Source organism: Pipistrellus kuhlii, unplaced genomic scaffold, assembly GCF_014108245.1.
Source record: "Pipistrellus kuhlii isolate mPipKuh1 unplaced genomic scaffold, mPipKuh1.p scaffold_m20_p_1, whole genome shotgun sequence".
In the NCBI taxonomy this organism is placed as follows: Eukaryota; Metazoa; Chordata; class Mammalia; order Chiroptera; family Vespertilionidae; genus Pipistrellus; species Pipistrellus kuhlii.
In genome coordinates, this window is record NW_023425404.1 from 11,650,936 (window position 1) to 11,669,567 (window position 18,632).

At 45.6% G+C, this 18,632-nt stretch overlaps 2 protein-coding genes and 1 pseudogene across 6 annotated transcripts; 1 reads left to right on the top strand and 2 right to left on the bottom strand.

Moving 5' to 3' along the window:
* Positions 1–353: 353 nt before the first annotated feature.
* ZC2HC1C (zinc finger C2HC-type containing 1C) lies at positions 354–7,554 on the bottom strand. Of its 3 annotated transcripts, none has more exons than XM_036431118.2 (3): positions 7,203–7,297; positions 4,808–6,146; positions 354–910 (listed from the first exon to the last, which is right to left on the bottom strand). In XM_036431118.2, exons 2-3 carry the CDS (start codon positions 6,125–6,127, stop codon positions 647–649), a joined length of 1,584 nt encoding a protein of 527 aa, XP_036287011.1. In that variant the 5' UTR covers positions 6,128–6,146; positions 7,203–7,297; the 3' UTR covers positions 354–646. The 3 variants fall into 3 exon arrangements, with proteins under 3 accessions (XP_036287011.1, XP_045434553.1, XP_045434563.1); XM_045578597.1 differs by having other exon boundaries at positions 7,145–7,297; XM_045578607.1 differs by having other exon boundaries at positions 787–910; positions 5,311–6,146; positions 7,145–7,554.
* ACYP1 (acylphosphatase 1) lies at positions 6,831–18,155 on the top strand. 3 transcript variants are annotated; one of them, XM_036431166.2, is made up of 3 exons: positions 6,831–6,836; positions 14,526–14,623; positions 17,744–18,155. In XM_036431166.2, the coding sequence occupies exons 2-3, from the start codon at positions 14,534–14,536 to the stop codon at positions 17,957–17,959; spliced, it is 306 nt and encodes a 101-aa protein (XP_036287059.1). In that variant the 5' UTR covers positions 6,831–6,836; positions 14,526–14,533; the 3' UTR covers positions 17,960–18,155. The 3 variants fall into 3 exon arrangements, with proteins under 3 accessions (XP_036287059.1, XP_036287042.1, XP_036287051.1); XM_036431149.2 differs by lacking the exon at positions 6,831–6,836 and adding an exon at positions 14,059–14,230; XM_036431158.2 differs by lacking the exon at positions 6,831–6,836 and adding an exon at positions 14,071–14,148.
* LOC118709271 lies at positions 7,823–9,553 on the bottom strand (annotated as a pseudogene).
* Positions 18,156–18,632: the final 477 nt, after the last annotated feature.

Consider the following 18,632-nt stretch of genomic DNA (forward strand, 5'->3'; position numbering starts at 1 on the left):
AACGATGACAGGGACATATAGTGTGTTTTCCCCCATCCCTACCTGTGAGAGATGAAGATGAGGTTCCCTTTATGACACAGAACACCAAAGGGAGGGTTTAGGATGTGTTGGCACTCTAACCTTACATACTCTGTATTGGTTTTTAGCCAGGACCATGCACCAGGGAGGTCCAGGATAGACTTCCATTTGCCTTACAGCGAAATCGTATCACTTTTTATGAGATATCATCTGGGCGACCTTGATCCTCTGACACCAAACTCATCCGAATGAGCCAACTTCTCGCAAGAACGAGAAGAGTTAGCGGGCGCCAGAGACAGAGGCAGGCACTTAGCTAGCACAAACCACAAGGCAGCTTGTGAGAAGACAGCTTTAATGTAGGCTGCTTGCTACTCTTAACTGTCTTCACCCACCAGTTCTTAGGGCAATAACATAAGGCACACCAGCCTGAGGTGGTAATCGGTGGGAGGCTGAGGCTTCCTTCTGTCTCCTGCTGCTTAGCAGTGGGTTTCTCCTCCCTGGTTTCAGCTCTGCAGGCAGATCTGGGAGGTGTAAAAATTCTAGTTCTTCCTGCTTTGCATCAAATCATTCTACTCCGACGTACCGCTCAAGAGAAACAGAGCTTTCTGGAACTATTGAGGAGGTGTCCTCAACTGGAATGCTTCCTCGGAGGCAGAGGACGGTTCTTGATGGTCTTACACTTGGGAATGTGCCGCTCAGCCACCTTAGGAGCAAAGTGACGGCTGCAGTGCGGACACTGGATATAGTCGGGATTTTCTGCAGGCAGGATGGGAGGCAGGTCGGAGGGGTTTCCACCTTTGGCAATTACCCGCTGGACCTCGCGAGCCTGGCGTAGGGTGCGGATGAAAGATTCATGCTTCTGTCTCCAGTTGCTCTTCCGTGGAGCTTCAGCCTATAAGTAGAAGGCAGACCGGTCATTCAACTTGGCATTTATCTCATCTCCTAAGTCTCTACCAGAATGACCATAAGGAAACAGGGTGTTAATCCTGACTTGCAGGCACTTATCCGGAGGGCCTACAAAGGGGGATGAGTACGGAGAAGCAAGCCATGATCCCCAGCAGAGACCTGGAGAGCCTCAGGGCTGGAAAGTGCCAGGACCCAGGGCTGCTATCCCACCCGGGACATCCACACCCTCACAGGAGAACAGGAGTTTATTCTCCGGAGAAATTGAACCCGACAGGTGTCAGATTCACGAAATCCAGACACAGGGGGGAAAGGGTTAATCTTGTGGCTGAAAACAGGGAGCAAGTACAAGTGCACATGATGGACTGCAGAACTGTCAGCTCCTTCCCTCACGTGGCTCCCAGGGTGCCAAACCACGGCACCTTCTTAGGAGACTGAAGGGGTCTCTGGCTGCGCCAAGAAGGCGAGAGAAAAGCCACAGACGCTGGCTCTGGGAGACGGCAATTAAAAGGCTATTTGATAGCCCTAATATGAAGGTCCTTACTCAACAAGCCCAATTAAGCTTAAATATGAATGGACAGACAAGTATTACCAGATATTTGAGTAAGCTTGAACACGAGACCAAAAAAAGTAAATACAAGCAAATACACACACTCCAGAAGCAGCCAACTGAGCCACACCTGCCAGGCCTTTCTGGCTCTTTGTTCCTTTTTCACAGTGTATATATTCTTCTGTTTTATGGACACAATTTCTTCTAATACTCCTTTGTTGATACTATAGTTTTTCATTAAAAAAATGTTTTCCTGGTATCTGCTTTGTTGCTGCTTCTGGAGTGTGTGTATTTGCTTGTATTTGAATCATTTAAAAAAAAATATAGAGAGATAAAGTACATTTGAAAACATGAGTCAATTATTTTTTAATATATTTTATTAATTTTTTTACAGAGAGGAAGGGAGAAGGATAGAGAGCCAGAAACATCGATGAGAGAGAAACATCAATCAGCCGCAACCAAGGTACATGCTCTTGACTGGAATCAAACCAGGGACCTTTCAGTCCGAAGGCTGACGCTCCATCCACGGAGCCAAACCGGTTTCAGCATGAGTCAATTATTAACACCAGGTGCATGTGGGCAGGACAGAATTTGTTCACTCATCAGTGAACAAAATATATGTGGTTATTATAATGTGAAAGCTGACCACTGGTTTAACACAAAATTGTAATTTCACCACAATGGCAGTACTCATGGTTATAAAAATGTATTCAAATATTTAGACTAAAATAAAACCACTCTTAAAAAGAAGGCAAGTGATGAACATCATTAATGATGAATACTAGGAAGAGTTGTTATCAAAGGAAAAGGAAGGCTTCATCAGGAGAGTCTTATTGAAATAGTCAAGAAGGCAAGAGAACCTGTGTTGGAGGTGGTGTCCAGGAACTGAATTAGAAAAGTTTGTCACTATATGATACTTATATTCTTCGTTGTTTTGACATTTTATTCAATTAGCACAATCACAAAGTACCAAAATGTGGCATTCTATGCTCAAATGCTTATGGTCCAGTGGGGAGACAAGAGGTATGAGTGCCAAAACCGGTTTAGTTCAGTGGATAGAGCATTGGCCTGCGGACTGAAAGGCCCGGGTTCGATTCCGGTCAAGGGCATGTACCTTGGTTGCGGGCACATCCCCAGTAGGGGGTGTGCAAGAGGCAGCTGATCGATGATTCTCTCTCATCTATGTTTCTAACTCTCTCCCTCTCTTCCTCTCTGTGAAAAATCAATAAAATATATATTTTTTCAAAAAAAGAGGTATGAGTATACTGAAAGTTACATGAATATTAAATGATATACGAAAAATCACTTGTTCTTCTGAATACACTAGAACCGTGGTTGGCAAACTGAGGCTCTCCGAGCCACATGCGGCTCTTTGGCCCCTTGAGTGTGGCTCTTCCACAAAATACTACAGCCTGGGTGATTCTATTTTGAAGTGACATTAAAAGAAGTTTAAGTTTAAAAAACTTGGCTCTCAAAAGAAATTCAATCATTGTACTGTTGATACTTGACTCTGTTGACTAATGAGTTTGCCGACCACTGCACTAGAAGAATGAGAGGGAGACACAGCCACCAAAACCGGTTTGGCTCAGTGGATAGGGAGTCAGTCTGTGGACTGAAGGGTCCTGCGTTCAAATCCGGTCAAGGGCATGTACATTGGTTGCGGGCCCATCCACTGTAGGGGGTGTGCAGGAGGCAGCTGGTCGATGTTTCTCTCTCATTGATGTTTCTGGCTCTCTATCCCTCTCCCTTCCTCTCTGTAAAAAATCAATAAAATATGTTGAGAGAGAGAAAGAGAGAGAGAGAAACTACTCAGCTTCTAAGGGCACAAACTTTGGGAATAAGACAGGATATTCCAAGGAGGGGATGCATCTTAAAACAGATCGCTTCTGCCTTGTTGTCCTCAATGCAACATATTCCCCCAAACTAGTTTCCACAATGCAAGGGTATCTGATCTCAGACACCCAAATCTTTTGCTTCACTGCTACTGTATTTAGGAACTTAAGAAACACGAGATTCTTTTACGTTCTGGCCAGAAATAAACCACTATACTGTAGTAATGCCCTGGCAGTTGGTTAGAGCACTGTCTCTATACACCAAGACTGCAGGTTTGATCTTGGGTCAGGACACATACAAGAATCAACCAATGGATGCATAAATAAATGGAACAACAAATCAATGTCTCTCTCTCTGTGTCTCTCTCTTCTTCCCTCCTTTCCTCCCTTCATCCCTTCCTCTTTCTCTCTAAAAGAAATTAATTTAAAAAATGAAAACAGAATGATTCTCACGTGCTGCTAGAATATTAGAGCTGGAAGAGGCTTTGAGATCATGTGGTCTAGACTTTCACAAACGTTGATTATAAAGTGATGCATACCACATTCACTTTATCCCCCTATTAACATTTTTCTTTAAATTCAAGATTCTTAGAAATCAAGGGCATAATAATGTTGTAATTTTTAACAAATACTAAAACTACTAAAATAAAAAACGTCTGACAGCATGCCAGACTCTGAGAAACACTCATTTACAAAATGAATGGCATCACCTTGACAGGGTGGTATTCATTCACGGGGCAATCCCCTCCAGATCTAATGGCCCAAATGTGCCACTGAAGTGGCCCTAAGCTTGTCATGGAATGTCCCAATCCTCACTTTTTACAGCCTAGGTTTTCTGCAGCTAGAAATGTTAGCCAAAAATACTCATTTACTTTTTAAAGTGTTTATACTCTAAATGGAGAGAAGAATTCCAAACGTAATTGTGTTTCATGTATCTTAGAAGGTATGTAAAAACTGAGCTAGACTTGAAAAAGTACAGGAGTAGTAACAGATTCTAATCTTGGAAGGTGGCAATATTGCAAAGTGAAAGGAATTCTCTCAAGGTAGTGAAATGCAGAATAGGTTTTTTTTTTTCTTTTAAATTTTCTAAAAGTAAATGTTTACCACATTTTATAATAAAAGAGTGATAAATTACATGAAAGTGATAAATTTTCTCTAGATATCCGGGGGTGAGGATTAACAACAACAAATGACTAGATTTTGGAGTCATTCCAACCGAGTTTTATATTCTGACTCTGCCACTTAAAGCTGTTTGTGATCTCAGGCAAGGTGACCTCTCTGAGACTTGATTTTTGAATCGATAAGAGATTAAGTCCTCACGTTTGTGGTGAGGGTCGTATGAAACTCCTGTTCACAGTAATAACCCATAAATGTTAGCTCTCATTTTCTCCCTTTATAACAATTAAATTTTTTCTTAAAAAAAACAAACACAGACCATATGGGGATATAACGGGCCCTTACAATGATTCCCCACTCAAGGTCAAATCCATAAGGTCCTTGTTACCTTGACTGAGGCTGGTCCCTTCCAGTTCAAGTACTGCTCCAGCTCTGTGCCCTTGGCCCGGGCCCTAGAGGAGTCAAACACTTTCCTCTTGGAACCCTGCATCCTGCTGCAGACGTTGGAGTGTCTCTCCAGCCGGAGCAAGAGGAACTTGCGTCCACAGTGGCTGCATTTGCCCAGCTCTGGCTCTTCAGTGGAACGGCTGGACCCTGCGGAGTGTGGTGCCCTCGACAGGTTAGCATTGCTGGTGGACACAGGCCAAACACCGCCTGGCGCTTCCGTAGGCTGAGAAAACTTCTCCTTCACCTGCCCTGAGGCTTGGCCTCGGGTTTTGTGATTGCTTGCCACTAGCCTTTCCCTTTTGAGCTTCTGTAGCCCATAACCAGAGAAGTGGAACGGACTACAGTTTTCTTGGGACCCTCCCCACGTTTCATCCTCTCCACTGAAGACCTCCTGAGAGCCATACTCGGGGGAGAAGACGGGTCTGTAGGGGGTGCTGCTATAACCTTTCAGTCTCCTCCTGGAGAGGGCCAGTCTCTGGAACTCTCTTCTTTCATTGTCCTCAGACTGTTCTTTTTCCTTCTGGATCCTCCTGAGCTCTTCCTCTGTCTTCTTCAGCTTTTCCCGCAGGAGGGTCTCTTTCCTTCGGATCTCCTCCTCCCAATTCTCCCCCGCAGCTTCTAGTCTTTGGATCTGCATCCACTCAGTCCGGGTGGGGTTTGCCACAGGCCTCTCCTCCTGCCCGGCAACCACAGTACCAACCACAGATGAACTGGCCCAGTTCCTCAAACCAAAGCCGCTGTACGGGAACTCCCTGGGCACGGGGGGTCTCGGCGAGACGTGTTGGTCCCCATCCAGGCCGGTCTCGCCTGTGCTATGAGACTTCCGGTGGAACACGGGTTTCAGGGGGTACGCCCGGTCCACTCCGACTCGCTTCTTCGTAAAGGGGATGAACTCGTGGTTGCTCGCTTTGGGATACCGGGCCTGAGGGCCTGAGGAGTAAAACAAATCCTTTGCCTGGCTCTGGAGGTGGCTTTTTGGGTCTTGCTGGCTGAGTCCAGCACGGTGGGGATAGAAGGAGCTGCCAGCTTTCTCACCGGGGTTCCGTGTGTTGTGCGTATAGAGATGACTCAGCGTCAGCTCTTGGTTGCTCAAGAGCTTCTCCTGGGAATTATCCCTCAGGTGCCCCGCTGAGGTCAGCTGGGGAGAGTCGCCTTTCTCGTAGGGGTCTTGCTTACTGGAGCGGAGCCCGGGAGCTTTCCTTTTATTGTGCGGGAGCATCACACCCACAGGCAGAGGTGGTGGCAAGTGGAGATCAGCCATTCGGGGTCTGGATTGAAGCCTAGAGGAGATTTAAAGCAGACACAGGTGAGAAGCTTCTTTCTGAGGTTCACCTTGGTCATTGAAGCAAACTATTTCTATTTGTATCCTTCCCACGTTTTCCTTTAAGCTTTTTAGGGACAATGGTGCTGGGTCTGCTAGAGTTTTCCTTTAGTAAGCATTGGTGAGGACTTATTTTGTCCTGGGAATGCTTACTAGGTCCTCGAGGTAGGAAAATGAATGTGATACAGATGTTCCTGCCGCCTACCCTTCCCCTATCCCAGTACCAGCCTCTGCTGTGCACAGGGATGCTCCTGGCACACACAGTGTTCTCCGTATGGGTACAAAGCCATTGGATTGGAAGTCGGGTTTTAGCTCTGTAACACGGGACAAGCCACTTCCCCTTGCGAGCTCCAATTTTTCCGCCATAAACTGAGGAGTTGGCTCAGTTCCATGACTGTCATTTAGGGACCTTAAGACTACAAGTGCAGCCAAAACCGGTTTGGCTCAGAAAGGTCCCAGGTTCGATTCCGGTCAAGGGCATGTACCTTGGTTGTGGGCACATCCCCGGGGGGGAGGGGGGGTGCAGGAGGCGGCTTATCGATGTTTCTAACTCTCTATTCCTCTGTAAAAACTCAATAAATTAAAAAATAAATAAATAAAAAAGACTACAGGTCCAGCCCCATCACTTTACAGGTGAGAAGGCCCGGAGGTAGGAGGCTGGCACACAGGGCTTCCCTCCTGCAGGGCAGCCGCTCGGGGCGGCGGCAGGTGCCCGGCTGTCACCCCTCCCCAGCGAGCCCCAGCGGAGGGAGGTGAGTAACCTGAAAAGGGGGGCGGGGGGGCACCTGACCCGACCGCCGCGGGTTTTAGGTCTGTGACGGAAGTCCCATTCTGTCCTTGGGGGTCAGCCGGGGCGTCCCATTGGGGACCCCGCTTTGGAGACCAGCCTTCAGTGTGTCCATCCGGCCCTGGGGAGGGCGAGGCGCTGACCCCGGGCCTCCCCGCCCTCCCGCCTACCTGAGGCGCTCGGAGACCACTCCGCTCCGGAGCACTCCCGGCGCCAGCCCCCACTCACCGCCCCGCGCAGGCGCCCTCCGCCCGCCGCTGTGACCCCGTTGCCTGGAGACGCAGCGCGTGCGCGTGCAGCCCCGCCTCCGGCCGCGGCCGCCGTGGGGAGGGGACGGGGCAGGGGAAGAGGAAGGGGGAGGAGGAGGGGGAGGGGAAAAGGGAGGGGGATCGCGCACAGGCGCAGTCAACACGACGGGGAGCGGCCTGGGAGGTGTTGCTGGTCGGTTTGACTGTCCCTTGAACCCAGTGTCCCGCCAACTCTGCTCCTCCGTGCCCTTGGGGGATAGGGGAGGGACGGGAGAGGCTTTTTCTGGGACTTCGCAAAACACACACACAAACTGGTATTTGTCTGAGAGCAGTGACGCCAGACCCGGGGCGGGCCCTTCCCCGGCCGAAGCGGGAGCCCCCAGCTCTGCCCTCCACCCTGCGCCGCGGCCCGAGGTCCGCCCCTTAGCGGAGCGGCTGCCGGGAGCCCCCAGCGGCTGCGGGGTCCGGCCCAGGTGAGGCTGGCACCGTCTCTGTGCTTTTCCCGGGCCACAGGTTAGACTTTGCGATCAGATTTTAGCAGTTTGGCTTCGCTACGCAGTGTCTCTCTGGGGTAGTTTTCTCCGGCCAATCTCATTATTTTTTTTTTTCAAGTGTTACACTTTAATAAAAGCACTGTAATTTCTATTATATTAGGTAATACATAAAAAAAATTTTAATGGATTTAAACTACTGGTTCTTACACACACGATACATCAGAGTCACTCAGAAGGTTTTAAGGCCAGGTCTCACTCTTGGAGAAGGCTGTGACAGGGGTCAGGACCTGGGTATTTTTCAAAAGCTTTCCAGGCAGCTCCGATGTTTCCTCCTGGGCAAGTCACTGACTTTAGGTTGACTGGGGCACTTTGCGTTTTTGGCCCAATTTTGGGGGGGTACGAGAAGCTTTTTTTGCAGATTTATTAGCTGTAGTGAAGAATTTGGCCTCTGGCTTTTTGGGCATCTGTTTTGGGTCTTTTTCCCCCAAAGGAGAGTTTCTTTGCTTTTCCACTTCCTCTTTGACTCGGGGCTTCTTCCCTGGGCCTTTACCTGGGGTCCTGGGCTCTGGTGCTTTCGGCATCTCCAAAGCTGGACAGGCCTTTCTCTTCTTCCCACGAGGTGGGTTGGAACCCGGACTCTTTACTGGAGACTTCTCTCCTGTGGCCTGTTTTTGCACCTCTACTTTTCCTTTGGCAGGAGTTTCTCCTATTGGGACCAGGAATGGAATTTTTTCTTCAGATTCAACTGGCACTGTATTTTGGGCTTTTGTTTTGCAGGTCTCTTTCTTCTCAGGCTGAGGGGTCTCTTTCTTCTGGGGTCCAAGGCCCTTCACTGGAGAACCACAAGTTTTTGGGGCCATATCCTCTGTAGGTAGGGCTGATGTAGACTTTCTGCCCTGTTTCGAAGGCTTTCTGTTTCTTTTCCTTTTGTTTCTTTTTATGTTCTTTTTGTTTTTGTAATTTCTTTGCTTCTTGTTTCTTCAGACTAGAAATGTTCACTCCTTTAGCTTCATCCCAACTGCTGACAAATGAAGAAAAGATAGGAAGGGCAACTGATCTCTCAGTTTTCACGTACAAGAGTGTCACACTCTCCCACTTCTCTGGCAATTTCTGTGAAAGCTTTTCCATGACAGCAACAATGTTTTCGATGAGGTGCTGAACCTGCATTCCAGTGTGACCAACGCGGATAGTGCTGCAAGAACCACTTTTAGAGATGTTTAAGACAGTCCCACCTATTGATGTGTTGATCTCTTTGGAAAGATTCTTGGCTTTAAGAATTACAGGTATTGGAACTTTCTCTTATAGAAATGTCTTCCAAGGTGTGAGGGTAAGAGCCGTCGGATTCTTGCATCAGAAAGGAACAAGTTGAAACTACCCAGGAGGCGGAGCTTGGCCTCATAGACTTTATACTCCGTTTTTTAAAGTTCGGAGGGGGATAATCTGAGAAATGGTTTTTATTCCATGCTTTTTTAGAAGCTTCTTATAAAATCGTTCCGTCTTTTCAGGAGTTACCTTGGGTTCGTCCTTAGTAAATAAACAAGACATCTGCTAAATCTGACCGAATACCATGAGGCAAGGACAATCTGACCCTCAGTTCTTTACTTGGGGTTTTCCACAGTACCACCATTAAAAAGAAATTTTCATTCTCATTTAAAAGCAATCCATTCGCGTTTTTCCTGGACTTGGAATGTGTCCACAGAGCTCCCACTGCCTTTTTGGCCTGTTTTTTATCCAGCTGCCCCCCGGCGGCCGGGCTGCTGCGGTCCAGGCTGGGGTTGCGGCGGAGGCTGCGGGTGGGGATGAAGCGGAGCCCTCCTTTTTTCCCCTCCGATCTCATTATTTTGATGTAGTGTTTTACTCTCCCGTGGTACCTCTGGCAGTCTCTTCTTAGGGCCCAAGAATGACTCAACCACACGTAATGATCATAAAGTTAACTACCAGATCAAAAAGCATCCGTCTAAACCTGGTTTCAACACTCGGTGATACTCGGAGACTTGTTAACATCAGGAGAGTTTATTTGCCTCAGGAGACTTTATTTGCTTCAGGTCATCTGTGTGAGCTGCTTGGCAACAGGCAGCTTTTTTTCTGTGACGGCTTAAAAGATTCACGTACATGGAAAATAGCACAGACAGCAGCCCGCGGTGTTACTCCTTTAACAGGTCATCTTACAGCTTTTACAGATTACAAGGACATTTTTTTTTTTTTAATTCTTTGTTTTCTTCCCTCGCTGACTCTCCTGCCTTCTCTATATGCAGTCCCAGATACTTTCCACTCTTCTTAAGGTTCCAATTATCTGAGCACACAGGCCTGCCTGTCATCAGCTCAAGTAGCTCCCTTCCAGTCTGGCACCACTTCCTAGCGTGCCTCTCTCCAACTTGACATCTTTCTTTCTTGTTCCTGGGGGTGAAGAACCTTTCTCTTTCCATGAGTTTTCTTGAATTAGTCCCTTTAGGAATGGAGTCCATCGTGTTAACTTCAAGTGGTATCTAGCCACATACTCTTTCAATTTGGTTTCAAAATAACAAAACCTTGCCAAGGTTTACAGTGGCAAGTACACGAAACAGTTTGTTCTTGTATTATTATTTATTAAATATTGTACTATTACTTTGTATTACAACTGTAAGCCTACTTTTGCCCATCCCTGTATGCTTTATTTCCCCTGCAAAACAAACCTTATTTCCCTTGACCTGCTGCCTTTTATGTACGGCCCCGCTCATTTCTCCTCTTCTCCACAACTTCTTCGTAGAAAACTTTACATTTGCTGCCCCTTCTCTCTCATCTCCCCCTCATGGTCCAGTCTGTTGTGGTGTGGCTTCCACTTTTTCCACTTTATTTAACTGCTAGGCTACCAGTGACCATCCAATGACCAAAGACAAAAGCTGCTACTTCTTCAGCCTACTTACTTGATATTATTGACTTTTCACTCCCTGGGACTCTCTTCTCACTTGCTCCTGTGCCTTCTTGTTTTCTTCTTTCATGTTCTTGCTCTGTCTTCTTCCGCCTGCCTTCTTCTGGCATTTGTCTTTTCCTCCCCTGCCCCCCAAGTTTAGATGTTCTCCAAAGCCCTCTTATTTCTCAGACATAAATGCAGGTCCAGACATTCTCTTCCTTCGTGGTTTCAACCAGATGCTGAAATTTCAGGTATCACCTCTGTTAAATGATCTCTCTCCTTAGTTACAGACTCAAATTTCCAACTCCCCATTTAGTGCCTCAGAAATCTCGAACTGAAGATGACAGAAAACAAACTCATGGTCATCTCCTCACTCCCTCAACCCACTCCTCCGGTGTTCCCTCTCATATGGAGAGCATCAGTCACCTTCTCCTCTTCCCTCCTTGTCATCCCTTCCCTCTAACTGGACAGGAGGCTCTGCTGAATTTGCTTGCAATGTCTCCCACATGACTCTTCCTTACATTTCTACTGCCCGTGACCAGTTCTCCCTCACTTCTTTTTGGGGCGGTAAGCATCATGTCCTAACTGCAATTCTTATCTTCAAGCCCATCATTCGTGCTGCTGTCAGAATATTATCCTAAATATGCCTGATCCTATCATTTTCCTACCCAGAGGCTTCTGCTTTGCCTATGGAATAAAGTTGGGATGCGTAATTTTAACCTGGCATTTCAACCTCCAGCCTGCCTTTCAAGCCCTGCCTCCCCAGAGGATAGTCCCATGGGTTTCCACGCTGGCTGTGCTTTCGTACTACCTGGGAAGCAATTTCTGGGAAGGAGACCGGGGTATTAGCATTTTAAAAAGCTCTCCCTAAAACTTTTAAAAATATATATTTTAAAGATTTTCTACAGAGAGGAAGAGAGAGGGATAGAGAGCTAGAAACATTGATGAGAGAAAATCATCCATCAGCTGCCTCTTGCACACCTCCTACTGGGGATGTGCCTGCAACCAAGGTACATGCCCTTGACCGGAATTGAACCAGGGACTTTTCAGTCTGCAGTCTGAAGCTCTATCCACTGAGCCAAACCGGTTTCAGCTAAAGTTGTTTTTTTTTTTTAAGTCCTCATTTGAGGATATGTTTATTGATTTTTAGAGAGAGAGAAACATTGATGTAAGAGAAACATTGAAAGGTTGCCTCCCACACGGGGCCGAACCCACAACCTAGTTATTTGCCCTGATCAAGAACTGAACCCACAACCATTTTGGTGTATGGGACAACACTCCCACCCGCTGAGTCTTCTCCTGAAGGCTTAATGTGCAGCTAGGACTGAGAAACCCTAGCATAGTCACACCTGACTACCTGCACTATCTTACCTCAGTGGTACTTCCTAGCCTCCACTCCACATCCTGGGAAGCAGTAAAGCATAGCATGTATGGGAGTATACTTAGACTCCTTAGAAGTAAATCCCAGCTCCACCACTTACTGGTTGTGGTTGGATAATATGCTGTTTCCTCCAAGAATGTTTTCCCACTCCTCTTTGTCAGAACGAATCTCTTTGCTCCTTTGTGCTCTCGTGATATTTTTTTTGTTCTTGTTCTAGCACAGGGCGGGCTCCTGACAAGCTCTTGATGGATGTCCATGGAACTGAATTAGCATGTTGTGCACTGCATTGTCATTATTTGTATGCATATTTGTTCCTTACACTGAATTTCAAAATTCTTTGAGGACAATGATTTTATATCATTTATCTTTTTTAAAATATATTTTTATTGATTTCAGAGAAGAAGGGAGAGGAAGAGATAGAAACATCAATGATGAAAGAGAATCATTGATCGGTTGCCTCCTGCACACCCCACCACTGAGGATCGAGCCCAAAACCCAGGCATGCGCCTCTGACCGGAATGGAACCCAGGACCCTTCATTCCATAGGCTTATGCTGTATCCACTGAGCCAAACCAGCCAGGGCTATATCATTTATCTTGGTATATTCAACAGTGTCCTATACATAGCAGACACTCAATTGGTTTTTAATTCTAGAGAAACTAGCCTTTTAAATGAGTCTTAAAGAAACATCAGCCAGGTACTCTTTAGCATTATTTTCAAATATTACCAAGCATAACATTCAATTCCATTTCCCTCCCCAATGCTAGCACTGAGGTTATGTGACCCTCCAGGATTCAGAGCCTCACTTTGTAGTGGGGAACTAATGAAATGATTGATACCCACGACTTCCAAGGCAAGTCTGTCTCTCCTTGCCAAATCTGCCAACACCGCATACTCACACATGGAGTTTCGTGTCATGACGAGATGTTATGTACACAAACAACCCAAAGACAGACTCTGGTCAGCAGTTTTCAGTATGACATAACCACCATAGGACCTCCATACATTTATCTCCCCTCCTCCCGGATCCAGGCTTAGGCAGAACTTAACACTGAGAACTGAAAGAAAAAGTCCAGGCAGAAAGGTTGCAAGTGTCCTCTTCAATTTATTCGTGATGTTTAATGTTGATCGTCCGTCTCCATCTCCAGAACGTAAGCTCCTCCAGGAATCCTTTTTGTTCACTGGAGTATGTCAACCACTGCCTAAGACTGTGCCTGACACACAGAGGCTCTCAGTAAATGTTTAATGAATGAATTTATCTTGTGTTTCTTCGTATTTCTCCCCACGAGAAAACGGATGCAGGTGGGAAGAGATCAACCAAAGAACTTGTCTGCATGTATGCACAATCCATGGGCACAGACATAGGGTGGTGAAGGCCTGGGGTGGGGGATTATGAGGTTTTTGGGTGGGGTGGGGGAGGGCTAGAAGGAGTCAATGGCGGGGGTGGGGGACATATGTAATACTTTCAACAATAAAGATTTTAAAAATAATTTTTTTAAAAAAGAGAAAGGGTGAAGGTGAGGTCTACGGAATCTGAGCTGGACACCCTGGAGAGCGCTCCTTTTGAAGCAACCATTGCTGTTGGGAACTTTATTATAATTTACATAATCTTTAATACCTAGTGTTGACAGTAGCCGTTTTCTGAAAAGCCGGGAGAATTACATTAAAATGTCACTCCTGCCGAAACCGGTTTGGCTCAGTGGAGAGAGCATCGGCCTGCGGACTGAAAGGTCCCGGGTTGGATTCCAGTCAAGGGCATGTGTCTTGGTTGCGGGCACATCCCCGGTAGGGGATGTGCAAGAGGCGGCTGATCAATGATTCTCTCTCATCGATGTTTCTAACTCTCTATCCCTCTCTCTTCCTCTCTGTAAAAAATAATAAAATATATTAAAAAAAAAAAAAAAAAAAGGCCCCCCTCAGGACAAATCCTCCCAGCCCAAGGCTACAGAGCTGTCCCTGACAACCGGTCCCCAAGTCCCACCCTCTGGGCGGGCTCTGGGCCGAGCGCGCCGTCCCTGATTGGTCATCAGACGTGACGGGATGCGAAGGAAGAGCTGCGTTCTGAGCTTCCGGAGCGGCGGTTAGCGGCGCGGGGAGCCGTTGGCGTGGTGGTCGGTGGTTGCCGATACCGGGCCGGCCTCCGGGCGGGAGGGCCGAGGGGGTGAGCCCAGGCCGGGGGTGCCCCTCAGCCCCGTTAGCCTTAGATGTTAGTGGAAGAGGATTCTGCGGCGTGTGGAAGCGAGGTCCGTGGGAAGCGGGCGGGATGGGGAGGAGGGATGGGGAGGGAGCGGGACGGTGTGGGGAGGGAATGGGACACGAAGGTAATTGTCCCCCGAGAGGCCTCCGTGGGCAGCTGCGACCCCAACTCCCTTGCCCAGGTGCCTTCCTGTTCCTTCGCTCGCCCTCGCTTTCGCGTATCCTCTTACATACCCTGAAGCTGGGGGACCTTAGGTCCGGGAGGGTCGCCGCCCCGGATTGGGGGTTCTGGTATAGGATATTGAGCCCTGTCTGCTTCTCTGTTCTTCTGATGCCCCACAGGGTTGAGCATGAACATGGCAGAAGGGGACACACTGATATCAATGGATTATGAGGTTTTTGGGAAGGTGCAAGGGGTGTTCTTCCGCAAGTACACTCAGGTAGGTGGTCCGCGGGATCCGGGATGTGCCTGGGTGCGTTCCTGGCCAAGTGCGGTGGGAGCAGCCGGCTGTTTAGCAGCCCCACGTCAAAGGGGGTTTGTAGAGCCGAGGGATGAGCATGCTTTGCAGTGGGCAAAATATAATACAATACAGATGGCAGATTTATCTGCTGTTGTTATTTTTTAATCCTCAACCGAGGACATTTCCCCACTGATTTTTAGACAGAATGGGAGAGAGAGGGACAGAGAGAAATATCAATGTGAGAGAAGCACATCTATGGTTGTCTCCTGTATGCACCCCAACCAGGAGCCTGCAACCCACCCAGGTACCTGCCCTTGACCAGAATTGAACCCGGGACCCTTGGGTCTGCAGGCCCACAGCCAAACCAGCTAGGCCAGTGGTTGGCAAACTCATTAGTCAACCGAGTCAAATATCAACAGTACGACAACTGAAATTTTTTTTGAGAGCCAAATTTTTTAAACTTCTTCTAATCCACTTCTTCAAAAATAGTGGTATTTTGTGGCAGAGCATAGTCTAGGGGCCAAAGAGCCGCATGTGGCTTGCAAGTCGCAGTTTTCCGGCTAGGGCAATCTGCTGTTATTCTAATTTTTCTAACAGTGGTACTTTCTAACTAGGCACATATTAACGAGCTGCTCTCTTCCAAAGGGGGTTAGAAGGCTTCCCCAGTTCTGTTTCAGCATCATCAAACCAATCACAATTCTTATAGGAAAGCTAACGTTAATAAAGGAGATGGCATTTAGATGAACGCATGAGATTTATGTAATTTACTAGAGGCCCTATGCACAGAATTCTTGCAAGAGCCACTGTTTGGCCATTTGGTCAATTTGCATATTATTATAGGTGTAATAGCATCTTCTGTAGCTGCTGCATTTTCTTTAGACCTCTCTTACTCCTTCAACCTTTCCCCATTCTCTCAATTGTACTCATTTTGTCTTTAAAGAAGAATCACCTTTTCTAGCTGAAGCTTTTCTAATGAAAATACTTAATCCATTCCAGGGTAAGTAACAGTAACCCTGAACATGGAGTCTGGTATTCCTACTGGAGTACTAGGGAGTAATTGAAGGGATGAGCAAACTACTGACAGCTTCTACCTCTGCCTTACGGTCATTAATCTTCCCTTAACATGCAGACAGAAATGCAATCTCAATTTCCCTTCTGTCTTCTGTAGGGGTTATCAGGCTATTGCCTACCCAGGGTATCTCCAGCCCCAAAGATAATGAGTTAAGACTGTAGAACTGCTGAGACCAGTTTGGCTCAGTGGATAGAGTGTCAGTCTGCAGCCAAGGGGTCCCAGGTTCGATTCCGGTCAAGGGCATGTACCTTGGTTGCAGGCACATTCTTGGTAGGGGGTGTGCAGGAGGCAGCTGGTCCATGTTTCTCTCTCATCGATGTTTCTAGCTCTTTATCCCTCTCCCTTCCTCTCTGTAAAAAAATCAATAAAATATATTTAAAAAAAAAAGACTGTAGAACTTTCCAAGTGTCACATTCCAAGTGTCACATTCTTCTATATCCCTTAAATTGCTATTTATTTGACTGCAATCTATTTTGTTCATTATGCATTATATCTTTACTTTGAACATATGATTTATTGGCTACTTCAGTTCCTCATCAAACATGGTTTTGCTGTGCATAACATTATCTTTGGCTAACTCCAGCAATTTCCCACATTTACTAGGTCATTACTCTGGCATTTGGGCATACAATCATATTAACTCCATTTTCTTTTGTAATCCAATTCCTTCTATTTAGATGTATTACTTTAACAATAACTTTTATAATATCCTTAGCTTGGAAATTTTACTAAAATAAATCTACCTCTAAGCACTGGCACCTTTCCAAATAGTCAACGACTCTACAGTTTAATGACTTTAAGGGAAAAACACTAGAAAGGGTAAGAAAAGAGCAACTATTGTATAATGATTAGATGGTCTTCATAAGCTTATTCAATTTAGAAAGAAGAAAAGAAAGTGCAAAACCTAATAGTTATATAATCTCATGAAACTTTGGTTTTCAGAGGCTGATAACCAGTTGCCTTTTCTTCTCTAGGAGGATGATAGAAGGTGGGCTTTGGATGCAACATAAAGACAGTGGGTTAGCTGGAACTGGTTTGGCTCAGTGGATAGAGTGTCGGTCTGCGGACTGAAAGAAGCCCAGGTTCAATTCCGGTCAAGGGCATGTACCTTGGTTGAGGGCACATCCCCAGTAGGGAGTATGCAGGAGGCAGCTAATCGATGTTTCTCTCTCATTCCTCCTGCTTCCTCTATGTAAAAAATCAATTTTATATATATATATATATATATTTTAAAAAGTGGGTTAGACAGTTTCTCTACAGGGAGAACAATGGAATGAGTTGCCCAGGAAATTGTGAAATGCTCTCTAGTGATCTTTAAAGATATAATGGACACTTACTCATCTGGATTTGTTTAGATGTGGTCCTGATTAAAGACAAAGAGAAGGATCAGATAACTTTATGCTTTTTCTTTCTTTTTTTTTTTTTTTTAATATATTTTATTGATTTTTCACAGAGAGGAAGGGAGAGGGACAGAGAGCTAGAAACATCGATGAGAGAGATACATCGACCAGCTGCCTCCCGCACACCCCCTACCAGGGATGTGCCCGCAACCAATGTATATGCCCTTGACCGGAATCGAACCTGGGACCCTTCAGTCCGCAGACTGACGCTCTACCACTGAGCCAAACTGGTTTAGGCAACTTTATGCTTTTTCTGTTTAATATACCAAATAGATTCTTGATTAGAAGGGAAAATGTATAAGATAAATACAGCCCAGCATCCTAACAATAATTAGCCTTAGGGAGTCATTTTGGAAGCATCTGATTTTATCTTACGTCATTTATTACATAGTGAAAAATTCTGCTGGCTTGGTTTTATAGGGTAGAAGAAAGAAATGAAGTGGCCAACATTTCATATTAAAATCAGCAATGAGATTCTTCTTCTTGATCTGTTTTGACTGTTCTGGACAATATCAAATTAGTTTCAGTGGCTTGATTTTAGACCAAGATTCTGGCAAAGATTGTAGTCTTACTTTGTTTTGTTTAATCTCACTGGATTTCTCTTTCTTGTTTTTTTCTTCCCCTTAGGCTGAGAGTAAAAGGCTGGGATTGGTAGGCTGGGTCAAGAACACAGACCAGGGCACAGTGCAAGGACAACTGCAAGGTCCCATCTCTAAAGTACGTCGTATGCAGGAATGGCTTGAGACAGAAGGAAGTCCCAAATCGCACATCGACAGAGTAAACTTCCATAATGAGAAAGTCATCTTAAAGTTGGATTACTCAGATTTCCAAATTATAAAATAATGCCCTGAATTCAAATTTTCCACGAGAAACTCAGAGGTTTTGCTTTTATTGTTAATAGAGATAAAATTATTCTGAGTAATATTAGAATTTGTAAGTTATTTTAGTTTCAGATACCTGAATGTGACTGTATATAATATGTATGATGGAAGGAATGATTACAACTGTACACAATTCTAATAAAAACACATTAGAACCATCTGTAGGGCAAAATTTATTTTGGGCAAAATAAGGTATTTACTCAGTAAACATCTGTGGAAAGATATTTTGAGGTAATTTAAAGAGGTCTGAAAGAAAAAGCAGTTACTTTGAATCATTTCTTTGAATGGTTTCCATGAAGTTTTCTTCAGGAAGTTGCACACCTAATAAGAACAAATCCCACAAGTTCATCTTGTTAGCTGCTCAAATGATGTTTTGGACTAATTACTTTTAATTTTCTCAAGTTTCTGTTATTCCTTTTCCCTGGGTAAGGAATTCACAAAAATCAGGAGGCTAAATTATGTGCCTCCTCCCAATTCTTATGTTGAAGTGTTAACACCTAGTACCTCAGAATGTGAATGTATTTGGAGATAGGGTTTTTTCAGAGGTAATTAAGATTAAATGAAGTCATTAGGGTGGGCCCTAATCTATTATCCTATCTAATAAAAGAACAATATGCAAATTAACCATCACTCCA

What these genes read in the sequence shown, in the direction of transcription:
- ACYP1 (XM_036431166.2), top strand. Translation starts at nt 14,534, where the DNA reads ATGAACATGGCAGAAGGGGACACACTGATATCAATGGATTATGAGGTT. An exon ending in TCTTCCGCAAGTACACTCAG is followed by an intron (nt 14,624 to 17,743) that starts GTAGGTGGTCCG and finishes TCTTCCCCTTAG; the next exon opens with GCTGAGAGTAAAAGGCTGGG.
- ZC2HC1C (XM_036431118.2), bottom strand. Translation starts at nt 6,127, where the DNA reads ATGGCTGATCTCCACTTGCCACCACCTCTGCCTGTGGGTGTGATGCTC. An exon ending in AGGGACCAGCCTCAGTCAAG is followed by an intron (nt 911 to 4,807) that starts GTAACAAGGACC and finishes TTCTACTTATAG; the next exon opens with GCTGAAGCTCCACGGAAGAG.